The sequence below is a fragment of the Staurois parvus genome, unplaced genomic scaffold (genome assembly GCF_062004578.1).
Source record: "Staurois parvus isolate SC_StPar_1 unplaced genomic scaffold, SC_StPar_1.0 ptg000057l, whole genome shotgun sequence".
NCBI classification, from domain to species: Eukaryota; Metazoa; Chordata; class Amphibia; order Anura; family Ranidae; genus Staurois; species Staurois parvus.
In genome coordinates this window covers 1,189,542-1,202,902 of record NW_028317853.1, presented here as the reverse complement: position 1 = coordinate 1,202,902, position 13,361 = coordinate 1,189,542, and the positions used below count along the sequence as shown (strand labels likewise).

Sequence of the window (13,361 nt, the reverse complement as noted above, 5' to 3'; positions counted from 1 at the left end):
TTTGTGCACTGGTGCACAGTCATGTTGGAACAGGAAGGGCCATATCCAAATTGTACCCACATTGTTGGGAACATGAAATTGTCCAAAATGTCTTGGTATGCTGACACCTTAAGAGTTCTCTTCACTGGAACTAAGGGTCCACGCCCAACCCCTGAAAAACAACCCCACACTATAATCCCCCTCCACCAAACTTTATACTTGGCACAAGTACTGTTCTCCTGGCACTCGCCAAACCCAGACATGTCCATCAGATTGCCAGACAGAGAAGTGTGATTGGTCACTCCAAAGTACTCATCTCCACTGCTCTAGAGTCCAGTGGTGGCATGCTTTACACCACTGCATCCGTCGCTTTGCATTGCACTTGGTGATTTAAGGCTTGGATGCAGCTGCTCAGCCATGGAAACCCATTCTATGAAGCTCTTTATGCACTGTTGTGCTAATCTGAAGGCCATACAAAGTTTGGAGGTCTTTAGCTATTGACTCTGCAGACAGTTGGCGACTTCTGTGCGCTTCAGCATGCGCTGACCCCACTCTGTCATTTTCTGTGGCCTACCACTTTGTGGCTGAGTTGCTGCTGTTCCTAGTTGCTTCCACTTTGTTATAACACCACTAACAGTTGACTGTGGAATATTTAGTAGCAAAGAAATGTCACAGGTGGCTTTATTGCACAGGTGACAACCTATCACGGTACCACGCTTGAATTCACTGAGCTCCTGAGAGTGACCCATTCTTTCATAAATATTTGTAGAAGCAGTCTGCATGCCTAGGTGCTTGATTTTATACACCTGTAGCCATGGAGGTGATTAAAACACCTGAATCCAATGAATTGGAGTGGTGTCCCAATAATTTTGGCAATATAGTGTATCAGATTACTTGATCAGCACTAAGGGCTGGTTCACACTATAGAAATGTAGGTCAGATGCATTCCGGATGTGTTTCCGAATGCATGTTTTGACTCGTTTTTGGTGTGTTCCAGTGCAGCTTTGCATCTTTGACGCGTTCCAGTGCATTTTTTGATGCGTTCCAGTTAATGATTCCCCCCTCTTTTTCTTAAGTTTAACCATTAGCCGCCCGGCCAATGGCCGTTTGGCGGCTTCAAATGTGTCCCTGCATTCCGGGTGCACGCCATTTGGCGTGCTCCCGCACATGCGCCGTTTGCGCTAATGCAGAGCGGCGCAGCAGTGCGATCTGTCACCGGCCGTGCGCCTCGGACACGGCCGATGACAGATCCGAGTACCGGCTCCCGTTGCTGGTACCATGTGACCTGCTGTGACCAATCACAGCAGGTCACATGACAGTTGTATACAATGGATGGCTTCATTCATGATGCCATCCATTGTATACTAGTGCCTAGCTGTGAATGGTCACAGCTAATCACATGCACATGTCATGTGATTAGCTGTGACCAAATCACAGCTAAGCACAAAAAAAAAAAAAAAAAGCTGAATGAATCGATTTCATTCAGGTAAATACTTGCTTATAGCAAAGTAATTCTTTGCTATAAGCAAATTGTGTAAAAAAAAAAAAAAAAAATACTGATCACTTCCCCAAAGTAGTACAATATTACTATGGTAACATTGTACTACTTTGGTCATAGTAAAGTATGAAAACAAAATCTTACAAAAAAATAAAAAAAAATGTAATAAATTAAATATAATTAAAAAATTTAAAAAATTTAAAAAAAATATATATATATATTTTTTTTTTCATACTGTCACCAGTCAGTGTTGCTGTTCACCGCCATGCCAGTTATATGATGACACTGTACTGCACTGGTGACAGTATGTAAAAAAAAAAATAGTGAAAATAATTTTTTTAATTTTTTAATTTTCCGAAAAATTATGACAAAAAAATACAACTTCAAAAAACTCGCCATGCCTCTTATGAAGTACGTCGGACTGTCTACTCTGCAAAAAGGGGTCATTTGGGGATATCTGTACTATTCTGACATTCTTGGACCTCAAGAAATTAGATTGGCTGTCAGTACTTCAGGATTGATCAATAATCAGATCTATACCATAGTTTGTGAACTCTATAACTTTCCTACAAACTAAAAAATACATCCTAATTTGGGTTATTTTCACCAAAGACATGTAGCAGAATACATCTCGGCCTAAATTTATGAAGAACAATTATTTATTTGTAAACTTTTATAACAGAAACAAAGAAAAATGTGTTTTTTTTTTCAAACTTTTTGGTCTTTTTTTAATTTAGCAAAAAATAAAAACTCCAGTGGTGATTAAATACCACCAAGAGAAAGCTCTAGTTGTGTGAAGAAAATGATAAAATTTTAGTTTGGGTACAATGTTGTATGACTGCGCAATTGTCATTCAAAGTGTGAGAGCGCTGAAACCTGAAAAATGGCCTGGGCAGGAAGGTGTAAAATTGCACGGTATTGAAACGGTTAAATTGGGACATGTGCGTTTTTGATTTGTTTTACCAGAGCAGTTCTGTGCAGGAAAAATGCAGCCTGTTCTACTTTTTTTTTCTGCAACTGAAACTGCAAGCATTGATGTGAACTATGACATTGCAACCAAATAACCTACTTTCTGTGCGTTTTGGATGCAGAAAAAAAAAGCACACTGAAATGCATATAATGTGAACTGGCCCTGAAACACACAACAACCCAGTCTGCATATGTCTGTATATATACCTTGCCTATGGTCTCTATCAAAGGGAGCTGCAAAGCAATTGGCTGTGCTGTCTCTTTAGTTGTCCCACGTTGGTGTAGGACGGCTCTTTTATGTGATAAATGTTGATTTGTAAAACAAGTATTGGACTAAACATTGGACAAATATTGTATCCCGCTGTAAGAGGGATTACGAGAGGCTGATTGTGCTTACACTAGCTGAGTTTAAAAGTACATTTCAATATTTTTGAATGAATACATACAGTACTGTAAGTGCAGTAATTGGTTTCCAGTTTTAAACCCAAACAGTTCCTTGAACCTTGTAAGACGTTTACCTACTGATCCTGCACTGTATAAACTGTTGTAAATAAGAACTATGGTGAAAGAGAACTTTTTCTGTGGTCAGTTGTGGTTTATAGATACGGATGCATTATTCATTATTATCTCTCTGCTATATGGGTTGCAGATGCACCTATTATTCATTCATAGCTTCTATGCTAGCAGAAAGAAACCTACAAACAAAGGGTATTCAGTTGCACATGAAACTGGATTGGCCAGAAATAAAGCGTATTATATTTTGGGAATACCCCACTGATAAGTCATTAGTCAGGTTTCAGTTTTTACAGGTTAGCGGTACATACTGATTGCTATGATCTCATTGGAGCAATAGGTCTGTGATTGAATTTATCTAAAGTTGTGTTCACATGCTTGCATACCCTGTCAGAAATGTTGGCATTGATATTGAAAATATGACTGATCATGCCACAAATCTGTCTTTTATTTAGGGATAGCAATCATATGATGCAATTTATTATCGTATATCAAGCCCGGTGAGGCATATCAAGGTGTTGTCAGGGATATTGTAGCCGGGCTTTTTTTTGTGGCATTGGCACAGCAAAGGCTTCTTTCTGGCAACTCGACTATGCAGCTGATTTTTGTTCGTCGTCCTATCGTGTTCCTTGAAACAACCACACCCTCTTTTTCCAGAGCGGTCTGTATTTCTCCTGAGATTACCTGTGGCCTTTTCTTTGTATGCTGAACAATTTTTCTGGCAGTTGTGGCTGCAATCTTTCTTGGTCTACATGACCTTGGCTTGATATTATTTTATTATTATTATACAGTATTTATAAAGCGCCAATAGTTCGCTCAGCGCTGTACATTACAAAGGGGGACAGAACATGTGACAGAACAATACCAATACAATGCAAAACATGAGGGGATTGAGGGCCCTGCTCTTTCGAGCTTACAATCTAGGAGGGAGGGGAATGGTTGAATAGTACTAACTGGCATATTCAAGGCTTCGGATATCTTTTTATATCGTTTTTCATCTTTATGAAGTTCCATTACCTCAGTGTTTCTCAACCATAGTTCCGCGTCCCCAGCAATCTACTCGTCAATCACAGACAGCTGATGGGTAAATCGAGTCTCAGCCAACACATGCAGAACAGCACGGGAAGCGGCTGTTATAAGACCTCTCTTAGTGCGATTCTTCCTGCCAGACCCTCCTATCCTCCCATCCACCCCAGGTGCTTGTATGTGACATCACCTGGGATGGACAACAAGAACGGAGGAGCCGGCGGGAAGGATCGTTCTATGTGAGAGGTCTTATTATAGCCGCTTCCTGCGCTACTCTGCATTTCAAGGAAACCGCTACAACACTGTACCCTTCGGTATGCCCTGCTGTGTGCCCTGCTGTTTTACCTGCACTCAATGGTGTGCCCCATGATGGGCTCCATGTTCTGCTTTGTGCCCCATGATGTGCTCCATGTTCTGCTGTGTACCCCATGATGTGCTCCATGTTCTGCTGTGTACCCCATGATGTGCTCCATGTTCTGCTGTGTGCTCCATGTTCTGCTGTGTGCCCCATGATGATGCTCCATGTTCTGCTGTGTGCCCCATGATGATGCTCCATGTTCTGCTGTGTGCCCCATGATGGGCTCCATGTTCCGCTGTGTGCCCCATGATGGGCTCCATGTTCCGCTGTGTGCCCCGTGATGGGCTCCATGTTCTGCTGTGTGCCCCGTGATGGGCTCCATGTTCTGCTGTGTGCCCCGTGATGGGCTCCATGTTCTGCTGTGTGCCCCGTGATGGGCTCCATGTTCTGCTGTGTGCCCCGTGATGGGCTCCATGTTCTGCTGTGTGCCCCGTGATGGGCTCCATGTTCTGCTGTGTGCCCCGTGATGGGCTCCATGTTCTGCTGTGTGCCCCGTGATGGGCTCCATGTTCTGCTGTGTGCCCCGTGATGGGCTCCATGTTCTGCTGTGTGCCCCGTGATGGGCTCCATGTTCTGCTGTGTGCCCCATTATTATAATTATACAGTATATAGCGCCAACAGTTTGCTCAGCGCTGTACATTACAATGGGAGACAATACATGAGACAGTACAATAACAATACAATGCGATACACGTGGGGTTCGAGGACCCTGCTCCTTGGAGCTTACAATCTAGGAGATGATGTGCTCCATGTTCTGCTGTGTGCCCCGTGATGTACCCCGTTTTCTGCTGTGTGCCCCATGATGTGCCTCATGTTCCGCTGTGTGCCCCATGATGTGCTCCATGTTCTGCTGTGTGCCCCATGATGTGCTCCATGTTCTGCTGTGTGCCCCATGATGTGCTCCATGCTCTTCTGTGTGCCCCATGATGGGCTCCATGTTCTGCTGTGTGCCCCATGATGGGCTCCATGTTCTGCTGTGTGCCCTATGATGTGCCCCATGTTCTGTGTGCCCCATAAAGTGCCCTGCTGCCCCTTATGTAATGTGCCCTATTGTGCCCCATAATGTGACCCCCCCCCCCCCCCCCATGTGATGTGCCGTCTTGTGCCCCATAATGTCCCTTGCTGTGCCCTCCATATAATGTGCTTCTGTGCTGTGCCCTGTACACTGTTTATCTCAAGTTCAACCCAGAATGGAGTATCTGTGCAGAAAGAAACAGCACACATTTCACATAAAATAGGTAGGTTTTAGTAATATTTTTTTTTTCTTTCTTTAATGCAACTTCTTAAAGTGATTGTTATATCACAGCTCGCTGATCGCACCAATGTTCTGTGAACTGTAGATCTGAGCGTTCTTTCAGGGATTCCCCAAGATCACAAACTTTTTACCAGGGGTTCCTTGAAGGTGAAAAGGTTGAGAAACACTGCATTATCTTGTCACGCAGGTCTTCTGACAGTTCTTTTCTGCTCCCCATGGCTTAGTATCTAGCCTGTTCACTGCATCCACGTGAGAGCTAACAAACTCACTGACTATACACAGACATTAATTGCAATTTTTTAAAACGCCACAGATGTTAGAAATTCACCTTTTAATTGCCATTTTAACCTGCGTGTGTTTGTACCAAGGCCAAACATTCCAGCGGATGTAAACTTTTGATCAGAGCCATTTGGGTGATTTCTGTTATTTATGATTTTAAAATGAGCCATAATGTGATAAATAAATGGCTTCCTATGATCACTATCCTTAAATAAGACCGCTTTTTGGCATGATCAGTCATATTTTCAATATCAGTGCCAAAATGTCAGTTTCTGCCAGGGTATGCAAATTTTTCAGCACAACTGTATGTCAGTGGTAAAGAGTAATTCCAGGTATTTTTTTTTTCAAACTATTAGGCAACGTTGGTCATGGTGTATGCAGAAATTCTCGAAAATCATTGGTCCGCGCATTTGATATTTCCATTGACTCATATTTTTTTTCAAAAGCCCTTCGTTTCATCCATACTCACTACTTCAGTGGAATTGCAAACACATTCAACAGGTTTCATTAGAAAATTGTTACACAATGTATGATATTTCGCAAACGAAAACCACATTCACATTTAGGTAGGATTTAGTTAGTCCGAGGAAAAAAATGTAGTCCTGCTACTTTGTGTTTTCTTATTACTTTGGTCAAAAATGATCATCGATTTGAGCCCACTAACCAATAGAAAATTGTAAAACATCCCAAAAAAAATTTGCTAGTGTATGGCCAGCTTTAGAACTTTTGTTAGATTTTTAATTTTATCTTGTTGGGAAGATTTTAGAACAGTTATGTAACCATACCCAAATACCAAGCAACCCGTACTCTTCGGTCCTCACAAGACCTCCTACTTTCTAAGCTCCCTGGTCTTCTCCTCCCACGCCCGACTGTAGTACTTCTATAGGACTTCCCCTAGCCTCTGGAACTCACTAACCCAATCCATCAGACTGTCACCTACCCTCCTCTCCTTTAGGCACACCCTGAAAACCCATCTCTTCAGGGAAGCCTACCCCGCCCTCACCTAACAGCCGATCTCCTCCACTCCTCCTATTACTCCATCCCCCACAGCCACTTCCTCCTGTACCACTATCCCCTCCCTCCTAGATTGTAAGCTCCAAAGAGCAGGGCCCTCAAACCCCTCGTGTATTGTTTTGTTACTGTATTGTCTCATGTACTGTCCCCCACTATAATGTACAGTGCTAAGCAAACTTTTTGGCACTGTATAATAATAATTTTTTTTTTTTTTTTAAAGACAATCATGAGTAAGAATTTCTTTTAGGATTTCAATGCTGTCTGTGTCCCTGTTGGAAATCTCCACTCATGTCCTACACCAGTGACAATGTGGACACCAGGAGAGGAAGTGAGGGAAATCTCCGCAGTGGAACAGACAGCAATTAAAACTTGATACAGTTTCCAGAACTGCTCCAATCTATCCAAAATTAGGAACATTTGTCTGGGGTTGCAGTTAAGGTTTAATGTGTTCAATATTTAAACATTAGTTGTGTTTTTTTCTCGGTTATATGCAAGCTCACCATTATTTTATCACCTGGAAACTGCTGGTAGGAACAGTAGGGTACTTTAACCACCTCCCATCCGGCCGTTGTATATAAACGGCCGGATGGTAGCACTGCAGGGTTGGGTGGCCATTTATAAACGGCTTCCCCGCACCCTTCTTGTACTTGCTTCCTGGGAGCGTGCAGCACCACGATCCGGTACCCGCTGTGTCCTCTGGACACAGTGAAACACTGATCGTCGGATGGGACCTCTGTATGAGGTCCTGATCATGTGATCACTGATTGGCCAATCAGTGATCACATGCAAAGTAGTAACCAAGATGTCACTTGTGACATCATTGCTTACTACGTGTGAAATCTGTGAATGATCAGAGGTCACATGGTACAAGGGTATTCACAACAGCCTTGTCCCATCATGTGACAAGCTGTGACCAATCACAGCTCACTCAGTAGTTCTCAATGGCTGAATGCAGCCAGAGAGAAGGAGAAATGATTGCTTTTACATCCTATATGGGTGTAAAAAAAAAAAAAAATTAATCACCTCCCACAAGTTGTACAGTGTCACCATGGTGACATTGTACTGCTAGGGAGACAGTATGTAAAAAAACCCCACAAAAACCCATAAAAAATAATATAAAAATAAAAATGTAAAAAAAAGTTTAAAAATTATAATTTTTGGTTATAAACTAATTTGGCTTTTTTTTTTTTTTTTTTTTTTTTTTACTAAAAAGATAACGGAATAAATTTTGGCCAAGATTTATGATGAAATATTATTTGCAAAATTTTATAAGAAAAACACTTTTTGTTTTCTAAATTTTTGGACTTTTTCATTTTACATAGCAAAAAAAAAATAAAACTCTCAGCGGTGAATAAATACCACCAAAATAAAGCTTTATCTGTCTCAAAAAAAGGTAAACAATTCATATGGGTACAGTGTTGCATGACCGCTCAATTGTCATTCAAAGTGTGATAGCGCTGAAAGCTGAAAATTGCCCTGGACAGAAAGCGGGTAAAGGGTCCCTAACTCACATTCATACATAGACCTACTAGGGCCAATTTAGACAGGATCCAATCAACCTACCAGCATGTCTTTGGAGTGTGGGAGGAAACCGGAGTTCCCAGAGGAAACCCACGCAGGCACAGGGAGAACATGCAAACTCCAGGCAGGTGATGCTGTGGTTGGGATTTGAACCAGTGACCCTAGTACTGCCAACTTGGAAGTGCTAACCATTTAGCCACTGTGCTGCCCTTAAACCAGAATGACACAAAAAAAAAAAAAATCTGATACGTAGGATTTTTATGACAGTGAAGACCCTATTGGTCTCTTCTGTCATAAACCCTTTTCCCTGCCTGTCAGGGATTGTTAGCACTTCCGCCTGGCAGTACTCGGGTCGTTGTGCCGTGGTTGGGATTCGAACCAACGACCCGAGTACTGCCAGGCGGAAGTGCTAACCATTTAGCCACTGTGCTGCCCCAGGTTGAAGATTGACAGAGAGGACAACCAGTAGGGTGTCAAGCAGGACATATCCCACATCTCTACTTGCTGCTATATACTACTGTGTGGTTAGATTTTTTGAGTAGAAGTGTAGATGGGAAAAAAAAATACCACGGGGTACTATATCTATATATCTATATCATTCAGTATAATACTTGCTTGAGGCTATAACCCTATAGAGCACTTACAGACTGGCGGTATCTCCCACATACATCTAATGATTGCTGTTTTATTTCTGCAGGCGGCACAATGAAGTCACACACATCAAAATCCAAAACACTGGGGATTTCTATGACCTGTATGGTGGAGAGACATTTGCCACATTGGCAGAACTGGTGCAGTATTACACGGAGCAGCAAGGTCTACTGAGAGAGAAAAACGGAGATGTGATCGAGCTCAAGTATCCACTGAACTCTCAGGACCCGACTACAGAAAGGTGAGCGCATCAGATGAAATGCACAGCTATCTCAGAGATCCTTATCCACCGCACCACTGCCATCTACTGGATTTTTGGAAGGGTTTTTTTTTTCCGTTTGTACAGTGTATCGTTATCTTGGGACCAGGAAATATCTACATTAATATTTACCATTTTTCTGGAAATTTCCTTGCTTTAGTCATCTGGAACTGAAACTTTGCTTGTTGAGACTTCAGTCTAGCCACATGCTGCCAAAGAAAGAACTACTTGTGCTAGCATTTTATCTGACAGTTTCTGATGACTTTGGGGTTAGGGTTGGTGTTAGTAAAGGAATAGAGACTGTTCACTAAACCAGTGGTCTTTAAACTACAGCCCGGGGGCTGAATATGGCCCTTTGCTTGTCTTTATCGGGTCCATGGATCACTATTCTAGCCACTGACACCAGCAATGGGGCATAATTTCTGTAGCTGAAACCAACAGTGGGTCAGTTTGACTTCCACTGACACTATTGAAAAGGCACAATTTCTCCCACTGACACCAACAATGGGGCATAACTCCTTCCAGTGATACCAACAATGGGCCAATATTCCTCCCACTGACACCAACAATGAGGCACTATTCCTCCCACTGACACCAAAGAAAAGGCACAATTCCTCTCACTGACACCAGTGACAGAGCAGAATTCCTTCCATTGAAACCAATGATGGGGCACTAGTCCTCCCACTGATAAAGATGGGGCATTGTTTATACCCACTGGATTCCATGACATCTTCTATTCCCACTGACCCTAGTCTGCCCCCACCTTAAATTCTCAAGGACAGTAAACTGTCTTTTTGTTTAGAAAGCTTGGAGACCCCTGCACTAAACAAAGTGTATATTAACTTAACTTGGTAAAGAAGATAAAGCTGCGTTTGTTATTGGGTATTCAAAGTGAACACCGGTTCAAGCTGTAAGAGATCCCAGGACATTAAAAAGGTAGATGAAAGGACTAGAACCCTTTCCCATTGTTCTTAAAGCGGTTCTCCAGGTAGAATTGAATATCTGCCTGTATGTAGCGTATATATTACATTCTTATCCTGTGCCCTGTGATATATTTTTATCTGCTGTGTTTTTCAGAAATCATCATGGAAAGTCCGCATTCAAAAACCATTCGTCATTTCTTTCTTGTCCAATGAGGGACACAGAAGTTCAGAGACTTCAGGGTTATACAGTCACCTACAGTAGGACTGGACACTGGCAAACAAAAAATTGTGGGCTGAGTTTCGCACACACATGCTCAGTGCTTTCTTTTCTGCCATTTTGATGAAGCACTCTGAGCTACATTGTCCTCAGATCTTAGATGCATAGTGGACAGTGCCACTGCCTCCAGCTCACACCCTACTGATGATTTGGGAGATATATGTAATGCTTCCCCTGTGGTGCCTGATGCTGACATCCTGAACATTTGCTTTCTGCTTGCGTCTATGCCATCTTTACAGTCTCCCCTCCCCCCCTTGGGCATTTCTTCTACCTTGCCTGTATTCTGTTTGAATCTCACCAGTGTCATGCAGGGTTTTATGGACTTTTCAGCCCGGGAGTTGCCTGACTCTTGATTTCTGCATGAGAGGTCTGAGGCTGATTATAGCCTCCTTCGGGGCACAACCACACTCTTTCACTACAGACCTCTACGGCTCAATGCCCAGTCAGTTCAATACTTGGACAGTTCAGTACTTGTACCAATTTGCTCTGAAACTGAAGAGTGGGTTGTCCTTGGCTTGGGGGACAAGGAATCCCATTCTAGAGTCAGAAAAGTCCTTCCTTACAATATCTTGGGAGATCCCTCAAATGGACTCTATCCTCTTTGGCTGGGGAGGGGTCCTGGGCACCTTGTCAGTGCAGGGGATTTGAACAACGGAGTAATATCTCCCAATCAATATTCTGAAACTTTGGGTGATCTGGCTGTTTTTGCAATGCTGGACATCCCGACTGGAGGGTCAACTGATTTAGAATTAGTTGGACCGCTCCATGGCTGGATCAACCATCAGGGAAGCAGCAGACATCTTGGCACTGCAGGAGGGTTAGTATGGATTCTGTCCTTTTTTCAGAACTTCATGTTCAAGCCTTGTCCAGTGTGTACACCCCACGCATGGACATTTGGCAGGGGGACTTCCTCAGTCAGCAGCACCTGGTCCTGTGGGAGTGGTCCCTGCACTTGGAGGTGTTTTCAGTACTTGTGTCGCAGGTAGGGGACACTGGATGTGCACATCCTGGCTTTTAGGTTCAAAAACAAACTGGATAGGTTTGTCAGATACAGGCATTCGCTAGCTGAAGTAGTGAAAGCCTTGGTGGCTCTGTGAGATCAGTACAGCCTGATCTACACCTTTCCTCCCTGAAAACTGCTTTCTGTGTTGCTTCTCAAGATTGAGCTGAAGGGCATTCCAGTGGTCCTCATAGATCCAGACTTCTCTAGATGCTGGCAATAGTTTTGAGGGGCAGAGGCATCTCTGAATCAGTGATTCCAACTTTGCTAAAAGCTAGGAAGTCTAATTTCCAGCAAGGTCTATTGCTGCACTTGAAAGTTATACTTGGTGGGAGGCAAGAAACTCTCTTCCCAGAAAACTCTCAGTAGGATGAATCCTGGACTTTTTTGCAAGTAGGCCTTGATCAAGATTTGACCTTGTGATCTTATTCCAGAAACAACTGGCTTCCGATTCTTTGATCAAGACTTTTTTTGCACAGGGTATGTTTCATGTGGTTTCCCATGTGCACCTCCCCATGACGTCTTGAGATCTGAAATTCGTTCCTGCGGTACACTAAGGACTGCCATTTGAACCATTCTGGGATATTTCCACTCCTACTCTCACTCTAAAGGTTGTGTTCTTTTTTGCCATCACCTTTGTGTGACAAGTATCTGAGCTAGTTGCCTTATCTTGTAAAGAACCCTTTCTGGTCTTGCACTTGGACAATGTGGTGTTGAGACTCAAACTTCCTTTATTCATAAGATAATTTCAGCCTTGCACCTCAACCAGGACATAATTTCCCTTTGTCTGGATTTAGTCCATCAGATGGAAATCTACTTCCACTGTGTGGAAAATATAAGGGCAGTGCAGGTTTAATTCACAACCACTGCATCTATTCAAAAGACTGACTCTCTTGTTTCTGATGGACCCTGTTAAGGAGAACTTGCTTTTTTCATTTCACTGTGTTTCTGTGGCTCAGACAGACCATCGTTCATGCTTATGGTCTCAAGGATTGGGTTACACTCCTTAAGGTTAAGGGCCACCAAGTGCTTCTTTCTTTTGGCATCACACAACTATTCCCAGGTGTGATATGTGGCGCCACACCGTACCCTTCCACACTGCCTGGACAGAGCAAAAAAAACACCTTGTTTTAAAACCTTGTTTTTTACCGCAATTTCGATACACAAAAAAATGGCTGAAATTAGGATGGGTAGAGGGGGGTTAGGAGCTTGGTTATTTGGTATTCTGAAGGTCAGCTTTAATTTGTCTGTGTCTGGCAAGTTATGTAGCATCAGTGTAGTAGCTGTCTGCATTTGTACATGCAGAAGATGGCAAAGTGTATGTGAGGTCAGGCGGTGACAATCCAGCTGCTGTGAGACTTCATGTGACCCTTTGATTACATCAGCAATGGCCGACGTCATATTTATGTCATGACAGGTTCCTGTTAAAGTTCAAACAATTTGGTATCAACAAATCAATCTTACATGCATCATCTTCTCTTTAAGCAGACTGTAAAACTCCCCTTTTATTACACGTAAATTGAGATTTCAAAGCCACTTTCAAGATGGCTCTACAATGCTACTGTACTTCCTTCACAACCACATTCCAATTTACGTTTCTTGATGTTGTCTCTCTTATGAAAAAAATACATATAACCACGTTGAAATTGATTTTATTATACACCACAGAACACTTTATTATAAACTGTGGTTGCAACCAGATTTAAAAAAAAATGTTCAAACAGGTTCTCACACTATTTCTGCCTGAACTCTCATCTCAGTTTTGACTGGATGTTGATAGCCTGAGTCCAGTACTGATTGCTCGTATTTTTTAGGTACTCGATTGGAGAGGTAGTGCTT

The 13,361-nt window shown here is 42.7% G+C and overlaps 1 protein-coding gene across 2 annotated transcripts in view; it reads left to right on the top strand.

Annotated features, from left to right (window-relative positions):
* Positions 1–13,361, top strand: part of LOC149469926 (tyrosine-protein phosphatase non-receptor type 11-like) — a 190,551-nt gene that overhangs the window by 134,488 nt on the left and 42,702 nt on the right. For both annotated transcript variants that reach the window (XM_089668388.1, XM_089668389.1), the window contains exon 3: positions 9,110–9,304. In XM_089668388.1, coding sequence (XP_089524514.1) covers positions 9,110–9,304 — 195 coding nt within the window. The remainder of the gene's footprint in view (positions 1–9,109; positions 9,305–13,361) is intronic.